Raw genomic sequence first — 12,389 nt, forward strand, 5'->3', positions numbered from 1 at the left:
ATTTTGAAATTTCCCATAATTAATAAAACAAAAAACTTTCAATGTGTCTGGGTTAGCGTTGTTCATAACTATTCCAAATTTAAAATCGATAGCTTAAGTGGTTCTCGAGATATTTAGCGATGTGATAGAAGGACAGACGGGCGGACGGACAGAGTCGCACCATAAGGGTTTCTTTTGTACCTTTTTGGTATGGAACCCTAAAAAAATTGTCATACAGAAGACCATAACCAATTTCTAGTTACTTATTTAACTAGAAATAGGTTATAGTCTACTGTATACGGGGAGGTCTCAGTTGAGCTGATTAAAATGTAAATTAGATGAATTCAGTATACATACGTCGAGCCCTACTACAAGGTAGTGGTTATGCAACCTGTGATAAGTCAGCATTAATCAGTTAAATCCTGACATCTCTTGTCGATGTTTTGCAGTGTTGAGAGAGCGTACTTCAAATTATCCCGGAGTCTTACAGCGCGGCTTACGTGGGCGATGACTCGCGAATGCGACGCGGCGCGGCACGGCGGCCCAACGGCATTCGGAGATCGCCCACGTAGGACACTTCCATAGGTATCAAAGGATTGAATTCACCCGCGCCGCGCCGCGTCGCGTTCGTGAGTTATTCGCTCAGGTAAGAATAGGCCTTACCGATATGATGCGTGACCCACCACGTCAGTTTGCGGTTGGCTTGGTGCGCGAGCGTGCAGATAAAGGCCTTAAAATGGCTCGCGGTACTGAGTGGTGCTGGTCTCTCGTCAAACAATCCTGTTATCTTACCGATATGCTGCACGTCCCTCCTCGTAAGCTCGCGTTTGGCAGCAGATACTAGCCGCGAGTGGCCAGGATAGCCCGCGGTACATGATACAGGTTCATTGTCAAACATGTTATCTTACCGATATGCTGCATGTCCCTCCTCGTAAGCTCGCGGTTGGCAGCAGATACTAGCCTCGAGTGGCCAGGATAGCCCGCGGTACATGATACAGGTTCATTGTCAAACATGTTATCTTACCGATATGCTGCATGTCCCTCCTCGTAAGCTCGCGGTTGGCAGCAGATACTAGCCGCGAGTGGCCAGGATAGCCCGCGGTACATGATACAGGTTCATTGTCAAACATGTTATCTTACCGATATGCTGCATGTCCCTCCTCGTAAGCTCGCGGTTGGCAGCAGATACTAGCCTCGAGTGGCCAGGATAGCCCGCGGTACATGATACAGGTTCATTGTCAAACATGTTATCTTACCGATATGCTGCATGTCCCTCCTCGTAAGCTCGCGGTTGGCAGCAGATACTAGCCTCGAGTGGCCAGGATAGCCCGCGGTACATGATACAGGTTCATTGTCAAACATGTTATCTTACCGATATGCTGCATGTCCCTCCTCGTAAGCTCGCGGTTGTCAGCAGATACTAGCCGCGAGTGGCCAGGATAGCCCGCGGTACATGATACAGGTTCATCGTTAAGCATGTTATCTTACCGATATGTTGCATGTCCCTCCTCGTCAGCTCGCGGTTGGTAGCAAATACTAGCCGCGAGTGGCCAGGATAGCCCGCGGTACATGATACAGATTCTTCGTCAAACATGTTATCTTACCGATATGTTGCATGTCCCTCCACGTCAGTTCGCGGTTGGCTTGGAGCGCCAGCGCGCATATACCCGCCGCGAGTGGCGCGGACGCTGACGTGCCCGTGTGGCCCGCGGTGCACGAATGGTGCAGGTCTGTTGTCACCACCTATAAACCAAGGGAATACTCTTATTGTATTTTACGCGAGTTATATTCATACCTACACCTTAAGCTACTTTACAATTTATTCTGCTTATGGATCTCTTAATTTAAAATGAATACTTAGTTTACCCCGCCCGACGTTGCTTAACTTCGGTGATTGGATGAGAACCTCGAGATTGGAAATAAATATTTTATTCTGTTTTTAGTATTTGTTTGTGTACGGAACCCTAAAAAAGGTGAATTAAAAAATAACGTCATTAAATGACTGAGGGTTTGCTTCGATAGCTCAGTTGTTGGATCGGTTGTGCTAGAATAACAGAAACCCGTAAGCTCCAATCTTGTCCAATGTGTTGCATTTTTAGGGTTCCGTAGCCAAATGGCAAAAAACGGAACCCTTATAGATTCGTCATGTCCGTCTGTCTGTCCGATTCTGTCACAGCCACTTTTTTCCGAAACTATAAAAGCTATACTGTTCAAACTTGGTAAGTAGATGTATTCTATGAACCGCATTATGATGTTTACACAAAAATAGAAAAAAAACAATAAATTTTGGGGGTTCCCCATACTTAGAACTGAAACTCAAAAAATCTTTTTTCATCAAACCCATACGTGTGGGGTATCTATGGATAGGTCTTTAAAAATGATATTGAGGTTTCTAATAACATTTTTTTCTAAACTGAATAGTTTGCGCGAGAGACACTTCCAAAGTGAAAAAATGTGTGTCCCCCCCTGTAACTTCTAAAATAACAGAATGAAAAATCTAAAAAAAATATATGATATACATTACCATGCAAACTTCCAACGAAAATTGGTTTGAACCAGATCTAGTAAGTAGTTTTTTTAATACGTCATAAATGGTACGGAACCCTTAATGGGCGAGTCCGACTCGCACTTGGCCGCTTTTTTAAATTAAAAAACTGCAACCGAGTTTATTTTTAGCAATTTCAACTAGTCCTTGGAACCGGCTAATTATGAAGCAATTCTTTTTCCTGACGCAATACTTGATTTGATCACCACTTTTTTACGTTACTTGCTTGTTCAGAAAAATATAATAAGTTACAGACGAAGCTTATAAAGCTTAGTTACTGTTGAAATAAGGTTGTAAGCTACACGCCACAATTTATATTTCAAATTTAGAATATAGATTTGAACTGTTAAGTCAATCAATTGTCACTTGATAAAAAACAGTCTGTGTTGTTATTATGTTACTTATAATATATTTAGATTAATTGTATTAACTAATTTATGAAATATATTCATTGAAGATTCATCCGTTGTGCTCCATTCATGCTACTGCTCTCTGCTTAGTTTCTCTCTAACAGGGTTATGGGCGAACAATATTCAGCACAAGCATGAAAAATGTCAACGGGCTCTGGCGATTCTTCTAGTGACGTGAATAATAACAGAGGTACTGGAATTATGAATAGTATGACGCTCTTCGATAAACTGGACGGCTGCTCGAACTATTCAACATGGAAATTCCAGATGGAACTATACCTAATAGATACAGACTTATGGGAATACACGAGCGTTACTCCCGCGATTACCGATTTAGCAGGTACGAGAAAGGATCAAAAAGCAAAAGCTAAAATTTGCTTGATGATAAAGCCGCATTGCCTAGTACACGTCAAACACGTGAAGACAGCTAAAGAGGCATGGCAAGTGTTGAAAGATGCCTTCGAAGACAAAGGTTTGAATAACCGCTGTAGATTACTCTCTAGACTAGTGAGTTATAAACTAGAGATGTTTACGACAGTAAGAGACTATGTAACAGCGGTAATGGAGACATCTCAGGAACTGTCAGACCTTGGAAAGGAGATAGATGATGAATCTGTCAGCACTGCATCTTTTGGAGTACACTATCCCACGAGATTTCGTTCCTTTTAGGTAGCGGAGCACACGCTTTGCTGCTACCCAGTGTTCTTCTGTATAGCAAGTATTAAATTGGCTCAAAATACTGACTGCATGCGTTATGTCTGGCCTCGTACATACTGCTAAATACATCAGAGATCCTATGGAATATATGGAATAGTGTACTCCAAAAGATGCAGTGCTGACAGATTCATCCAAGGATATTCAGATGCAAGTCACGGAGGTGATGAAGATAGAAAATCATGGACTGGCTACACCTTTATAGCTCAAGGAGCAGCTGTCTGCTGGCAAAGCATCAAGCAGAGGACAATAGCACTATCTACTGCAGAGGCAGAATACGTAGCTATGTCAGAAGCTGCAAGAGAGGCAATATTCCTCAGAAGGTTAATTGCAGAAATCACCAGAAAGGAAGAGGAACTGATTCCTATCCTCAGTGATATTCAATCCGCAATAGCGATTGCAGACAATCCAGTGCATCATCAGCGGACGAAGCACGCCCATATGTCTATACGTTATCACTTTGTGAGAGAAACGATCATGAATGGGCAGATAACAGTTACGTATGTTCAGACAGATCTTATGATTGCTGATGCACTAACTAAACCTTTGTTGAAAGGAAAGTTTGTATGGTGTACAAACAAGTTAATGGGCATGCAAGGTGATTGAATGTATTGATGACAGTATAGTCTATATTCAGGAGGAGTGTTGAAATAAGGTTGTAAGCTACACGCCACAATTTATATTTCAAATTTAGAATATAGATTTGAACTGTTAAGTCAATCAATTGTCACTTGATAAAAAACAGTCTGTGTTGTTATTATGTTACTTATAATATATTTAGATTAATTGTATTAACTAATTTATGAAATATATTCATTGAAGATTCATCCGTTGTGCTCCATTCATGCTACTGCTCTCTGCTTAGTTTCTCTCTAACAGTTACTTATGAATTTCCCATTTTTTTCGGTTAATACAGTTAATTAAATATTGACAGAGTTTTCTTTCTTCAACTTTCCTTTGCAATCGTAATTTGCCGGCATTTCTTAGGAATCAACTTATTACTGCCGAAAACTTCTGTTTTATATTACGAAGTCAATTCTAAGTCCAGGCGGTCTTTAATTTCCATTAATATTTGAGCTAAAGATCACCTGCAAACTTCGAACAATGTAATTACAATTTAACTATATCAAGAACAAGCTATTTATTACATAATTGTACTAAATCCAAGCGGTTCACCATACAAGATTTTTAACAGAAAATGCCGGGAAGTTTAGATATTCTTGAAGGTAAGAAGAAAATACCATCCTTAGCGCTCATGCAGTGATGAAAAGAAGCGATGATTATTTTAATTTTCTGCGATTTGAATTGTGCAATTTGATTCTGCTAAGTAAGACGAGATATAGTGCATCTATGGAGGTACGTGCGAAGACAAGACATACGTCCTATGCCTGAAATTCATTATAAGAAGAAGGACCCCAACCACGATATCATTGCCTACTCATGTGTTTATTTCAAAGAATATCTGGAGCGAATTGTTTACGGAGCTACAGTGCACTTTACCTGTCCTTACTTTACCTCCGGAATATCTTGAATTCAAGTCCAGTTGGATGTTAAGGTCAAAGAAAAATGCATCAGTTGAGAACTAGGCAAGCCAGTTATGCGCACATGAAAGAGTTCTAGGTCAGACTGAGACATAACTCACAGATGACGAAGCTAATGCAACTTTGTACCTACAGAAAGATGAAGAAAGGTAAAAAGAAGAATAATTCCAAAGAGAATCAGAAGCTGCAAGTACTTGCGACACGTATTCTATTACTAACTTGTATATCAAATTGAAAGCAATAAACATGTACTTGTATTACTATAAAGCTCCGGGTGGAAAGGTCAGATGGCAGTCGCTTTCGTAAAAACTAGTGCCCACACCAATTCTGGGGATTAGTTGTCAAGCGGACCCCGGGCTCTCATGAGCCGTGGCAAAAATGCTGGGACAACGTGAGGATGAAGAAGAAGACCAAAAAAGTATGTCTTTTTACTTGGATTTTATTCTTTTCAAATAAACCTTCTTTTGATTTATCGTTTACAAGTCGATATTTTATTTGATATCTTGTAAACAAAAAACTATCAAAGTTATAAGAAATAAAATAAAAAATTGACTTGTAAACCACCCCAGTAGGCCTAATATTATGTAGTACAAAAGTACTTACACATACGGATGCATTTATAGATCTGCACGCACACATACATAGTAGGGTGGTCCACGCTAGTATGGGGAAAAATTTTTTTTTTCCTATTGTTCACGCCACCCCCTAATTTTGTTACATACACATATAAAAACATATTCATCAAATTTCAGCTTTATAACTTAATGGGAAGATGGTGCTCATCGAAAGTCAAATATTGAAATTTTAGCGAAAAATATACTTGTTTTGTTTTACCTAGAAAAAGCAGAAAAAACAAAATACCATCAATAATTATTTTTTTATTAAATGAAAATAAGTAATAACATTCATATTTAAAAAAATATTGCACAAGTTATTAGTAATTAATAGTACTTTTACTTAATCAAAAACTACATTTACAAGTGACTTTTTCGTTGCCTGGGTGGGTACAATTTTCCGGTTTTTTTCAACCACTTGAAGTAAGAATTGTTTCTCTTCTTCGTCTTTAGTAAGCAGCCGGTTATACTCTTCAAACAACTTAACACCTCTTTCGGCTGTATCATTTACTACTCGTAAATTCTTAACTCGGTCTTGGCCTTGTAGAAAATCTTCATTTTCTTTCCACATTTCGGGAGATTGAGTCAAAAAAGTATCTTTTATATCCAAAAGGGAAAGCATTTGTAAAGTTCTTTTAGATGCAAAGCTTGCCAATGTGGAATCAGTTGTTAGGAGTGTAGATTGCCCCCTTACTTGACGGCAGGTAGGGTCAGTGTTCATTCCGTTAACGATGTCGACTTTTTCGGCGGTAGAAACACGATCAGAAAATAAAGCAAGGCCTACGAGCTCATCCGATAGATACCACAAGTGCCGCTCTAGAACCTTTCTTGCAGCTACTCCAATATCAGAATCAATAGCTTCATATGCCTTAAGGTCTCGCCATAACTGAAGATCTCCACCCGGAGCTTCTGCTGCTAGTGGTGCTTCAATCCACGCCTTTGTATACAAAAGTGCACCAAAGCGCACAAAACGACTCAATTGAGTCTCTTCTCGTTTTGTCAGTTTCATTACTTTTTTAACTCTTAAATAAGAATATTTTTATACCATATAATAGTTTTGCCATCCAGCGTGCATGGTGGATAGGCCCTGGGGAACGCCAATGAATTTTCTCGGGAGGTTTATTTAAAACTACCATTGTCAGTTCGATAAGTTCCTGATAGTCATCCCGGCATTGTCTTCCGCTGCTCAATGTGCGATAAATCGATTCTAGGGTAGTTTTAACAAACATTTCTGTATCGGAGCTTAAGTCAAGGCCTTCGAAATGATCACAAGAAATATTATCCCATCCATTTTTAAACCTTTTGAATAAAGGTATTTCGGGGGAACTTGATGGGCCAAAGCATAAGGTGAAGACTTTAGCAAGAATGATTTCCATCATATGGTGACGACAGGCTAGCCACAACAACTCACGAGACAAACTAGCTTCAATCAGAGTACATGCTCCTTTTATGTGCCCAGTATTTGATGATGTTGTATCAAAATTCATAGCTCGAACTTGGCCTTTGACATTCCACTCCTCTAATAATTTACATACAGCACTAGCAACTTGAAACAGCCATTTTCAAACACTAATACACTTCTTTATACAAGTTTTAGGTTAATTTATAGTAATTTTGATTCAATAACACTTTGTTTTCATTAAAATAACTTCTTTATAATGATTTTAATACATGTTGCGAGTAAAATCAAAATAGTCAATTTTAACGAAAAATATAAATTTTTAAGTTCGTTGAGCACTGACTTCTGCTATCACTAGGAAGACAAAATTTTAGCATTATAAGTTTGTGGGTAGGTATCACAAAAATACGGGGTGGCCTGACAGAAAAACGTAAAAAAATTTTTTTGGACCACCCTAATACATAGCCAGATTCGGATTCAAATTAGAGATAGCGCTTCGAAATTAGTGTCCTTAAAATGCTTCAAGGGGACTCTCTTTACCTATATACTTACTTTACTCTTTGGGTTAATGTATACGCATGTATGATTGTCATATGACGGTTCTTGCTGCTCATGTAAGTCATCTCCCTCTATGTGAATCATACATTACTACCGTTTCGCTCGAGTCGGCCAGCCCGCTCTGAGAGCAATTGAAACGAAACCTGTATCTTTTGTGCGGGCAGCGCTCCACCGATTACATCCCCCGGCCGTTTGTTACTGACGGACTAACAGAAAAAAACCGGCACGTATACGGCTATCCGGTATTCGAGGTGCACGTACTAAAACTGCAATGAGAGTTTTCGGCTTTTAGATGCCCCTAGTTCTAATAATTTCCGTATTAGATGGGGTAACATATGGCTCAAAATAAGTCAAGCACAGTAATCTCGATGTAAGTGTAAGCAAGGTTAATTATGGAAATAAAGTCATGCTTATTTCACTAACTCTAATCACCGTTCTCCTTAATTGCGTCTAACTAACGTAGTGTAAACACACTTAGGATATTGTGACACTGTAGTACACCAAAAAGTTTTGACCAGGGTCTTATAAGTATATCCTCAAAATGTGCATTTGTTTCTTCTAAATAATATCAAAATAAATAAATATTATAGGGAAATTCTTACATAAATTAACTGAGTCCCACGGTAAGCCAAGAAGGCTCGTGTTGTGGGTACTTAGACAACGATATTTACAAATACTTAAATACATAGAAAACATCCATGACTCAGGAACCAATATCTGTGCTCATCAAACAAATAAATGCCCTTACCGGGATTCGAACCCAGGACCATCGGCTTCATAGGCAGGGTCGCTATCCACTAGGCTAGACCGATCGTCAAAAGCATGCTAGTGATATTAGATCATCATTAGTGTACAGTACACCACTTAGGTTTAATATAGTGCAAAAACTAGTCCTACATAGATACAAATCTTATACGAGGCCTCTCTGATCCAATTGCACTCAGTAAACTTTTTCACTTTATTCCTGCGTTAATATTCATAATTAATTGGTATCCAATAAATATAACATTTGTATATACATATACTTGGCTCTGAATACAGCTCGGGTCGTATTATAAAGACACGAACTCAATTTCATTAGCTCGCCTGGCCATTCATCAAGCAGATACATTTCTGTGTCATGTTACTCTGAATTTCATTTATAAAATGCCCTACTTTGTTCCGTTTGTTATCTTTGGCTACGATAGTTTTTATGCTGACGTTTTTGCTTTAATGGACGTTGTTTATTGAGCTGGTTGGAACTGTTATTTCTCTCGTTTTGTTTGCATTGAGCTCCTAGTTATAGGTATGATCTTTGTAACGAAGTTGCATTTTTATTCCCATTTAAGTAATTTAATTATCTCTTTGTCAACAAAACTAGTTTTTAAGTGTCTTTGTACTGGAAATATGTCGAAAATTCTCTTTTAGAACATATGGACTGAGTAGCAAGGGCATCAACGTGACACTAAAAGTCTTAATATTTAGATTAACTCAAAAAAAGAAGTCATACAAAAGAGAGATAAACATAAAATAAAGCTAACGGTGAAGTTAAAGAATTGTGTATGAAATACAGATATTTATTAATAACAAAAAGTTACAAGTCGTTTCTTGATAGTGGGTACATTCTGTACTTTATGCCTTGTAATTACGATTATAAAATCACAGAGTGTTATATTAATTAATTATTCATTATAAAATCAATGTATATAAGTTCAAATTATAAGAGTAACAACAATATTATTTATATAATCAGAAACAATAATATTATTTACTTTAAATTATAATAGGTAGGTTAAAGTATTCTGCGTAATCGTAGAACACTTCGCTCATGAGCCACATTTTTAATTTATACTTATCAAATATGTATAAGAAAGTCAAGGTAAAAACAGATGTCAAAGCTAGAAATAAGTCAAAGTGTAGCGTTGAATGCAAATAAACTGCTGTTTTATTTAACTTCAATTCAATTCAAATCAATTCAGAATGTTTTATTTGCAAATATAGGTAGTACATTATACTGATGATAATCCTTCAATGAGTGGTCTCGCTAAATTTGACCAACAGGCATGCAAAAAACATATGTACTTCAAGAGGGTAATCTGAATCAAAGTTGAAGAAGAGGATGGATACTCGTATGATATAGGGATTGTTGAGGTTGAGAAGAAAGATTAATAGTCGAATCTATCTCACCTGTTTCTCATTTAGCGCGCCACTACTGTACGTGGCAGCAAGCGTAGAGCTGCACATCTCAGAGTACCACGGCACCTCTCCTCGTTCGGTCGCGGAAGAGATGGAGAGAGTCCAAATGGAGTTGGTGTAGCCATCACAGTTGCAGTTGTCGTGCTCGCGCCCGCCATTACCGGAGGCCCACACGAAGATGGAACCTTTCCCGCTGCGACCCTGCGGAACACGATTGCTTTAGTATATTTTTGTGATGTCAAAGAAATAACAAGATCGAATACAAATGACTCAAGTATCTCTTTACAGCAGTCTTTTCAGAAGTCTGGAGGATATACTCTTCGAGTTAACCTTTTAGTAGCTGAGAAAAGTCGAGATAGGTATTAGACACTGAATAAAAAGTACATTATGGCTAATTGCTGCATTCCCTCTTTCCTTTTATTGAGGTGTGCCAGTGCAATAGTATAGAATAGACCATTAGACATGAATAAACACATTAATAGTTATTTGTTTTACAAGGGGGCAAAGTTGTTGTTTAACTGAAAGAATCTTGAGCGTTGCGAGGGTTTCAAGGCAGGAGGGTTAAACAAACTTTGCCTCCGAGTGAAACACAATTTTTTTTTACCACACCAACGCGAGGAAAATACTAACTATGAAATAACAAAAAAAAACAAACCAAATCGAATCCAAATGAACGTAATAAGAAATGTATTATTCAAAATCATCATTTAAAAGTCAATTCCACCAGCTAACATAAGGAAACAACTCAAAATTTTCATCTGATTAGTTTGCCCCACATGTGGATAAAATACAACTTTCTCATTCGTTTTTGAACAATCAAGAGGGCCTTTACCAGTTGGTGTGGTGAAAATTAGCTTAATACAAAAAATACACGAGTCTGTAGTTTCAAGCTCTCGAAGGCTACGGTGATCACTAAGCATGTAGCGGGTTTAACGCATGGTTTAACAACGTCGTTGTATATTTAAAAAAAAACATAGCTTTGCCATTTTTCCACGGAAACCTGCAAAAATTCACCGTATTCTTTAATTTGAGAATAAAAACGCGGCGACCATGCTTTTTAATCAAGCAGTGTCCCTAGCTATTGGGTCAATCGATAGCAAGGCCTGTAATTAACCTTTTAACAAAAAATCTATCAAATAAGGCCTGTATTTTGCGACAACGCCCAAAAATAAATTAAATTATCACTGACAGTGACATAAACAATGTTATTCAGGCCAATCAAAATTATTTATTGCCCAATCACAACTTTTTTAAAGCGGGAAATGGTGTATTGGGAAATATTCAAAGCTGCGGGCGGGGTATTTTTATGAACACGAACTTTCAGTGTCAGATAAGTGAGTCATATGGACCGTCTTCAGAAGTCAAAAATGTGAGATACGGGCAAAAAAGAGAGGTATGGGCAATGTGAATGTCATCTCTCCTTGTGTGGTAGGGCACAGCACAGCGGATGTCATTCCAGATCAAGAGCAGAGCCCAACTGGGGAAGTACCTCCACCTTACAGAAAACCGCAGCCAAATAACACTTGACCCTATTCATAGTGTTGTATTCCTGCCGGTGAGTAAGGTTGCCAGAGCTCAACGAGGGGGGTGGGGTTAGGGTCGGCACCGCGCATGTAACTCCTCTGGAGTTGCAGGCGTACATAGGCTACGGAGACTGCTTACCATCAGGCAGGCCGTAGGTATGCTTGTATGCCACCGACGTAGTATAAAAAAAATGTGTTGAGATTCGTCTGTCCGACAATATAAACAAAGACAAGATTTATAATAAGTGAAGAAATGAAAAGATCGGCTTCAGCAGAATATAAAACAGATTATCAAGAAAAAACGTGCGTTATCAAGAAAAAGCATTTCTGGTGATAAACGAAAGAAAATATACGACAAATGTTCCCGCGAGTCATGCTTACGCGACATTTTTTTTAATTTAAAGAAATATAAAATTTATACGCATAATTCGAAGAGCGAGTTGCGACGCTTGCAAAAATTCGTCCCCCGCAGCTATCAGACGTAAAGTAAAATTAAGTTTCCTTGCAATAAAGCGCTAGGCCTCGAGCCAGCAAAGATAATCAGGAAAAAGTACGGCGAGGAGAGCCTAAACGAGGTTTCGGTGTAAACAAGGAACGAGACGTCTAAGAGTTGAAGAAGGAAACGAGATTAGAGTGAACTTGGGTAGTTTGAGATGAAAAATATGCTTTTAAAGAGAAAGCATGCATAATTTAATATCAGAAAATGGTCACGTTTATAATCATTATGTTCAATAATAAGCGATCTATGTATAAAAAACTAAAGTAAAAGACCTTGTTTAAATCTCGCCAACTAATGTTGTAAAACAGCTACCCAGTGTTATTATACCTAAAGGCACGATTCGAAAACTGAGATACGATAACGATAAGTTGTGGTTTAGATAAGTTCTCATTTAGATATCGTTTGTATATTGTTTAATTGACAGAAGCAGCT

At 38.3% G+C, this 12,389-nt stretch overlaps 1 protein-coding gene across 4 annotated transcripts in view; it reads right to left on the minus strand.

Annotated features, from left to right (window-relative positions):
• Positions 1-12,389, minus strand: part of LOC133526766 (furin-like protease 1) — a 409,795-nt gene that overhangs the window by 32,154 nt on the left and 365,252 nt on the right. For all 4 annotated transcript variants that reach the window (XM_061863488.1, XM_061863486.1, XM_061863487.1 and 1 more), the window contains exons 8-9: positions 9,927-10,136; positions 1,584-1,722 (exon numbers count right to left, since the gene is read on the minus strand). In XM_061863488.1, coding sequence (XP_061719472.1) covers positions 1,584-1,722; positions 9,927-10,136 — 349 coding nt within the window. The remainder of the gene's footprint in view (positions 1-1,583; positions 1,723-9,926; positions 10,137-12,389) is intronic.

The sequence above is a fragment of the Cydia pomonella genome, chromosome 17 (genome assembly GCF_033807575.1).
Source record: "Cydia pomonella isolate Wapato2018A chromosome 17, ilCydPomo1, whole genome shotgun sequence".
NCBI classification, from domain to species: Eukaryota; Metazoa; Arthropoda; class Insecta; order Lepidoptera; family Tortricidae; genus Cydia; species Cydia pomonella.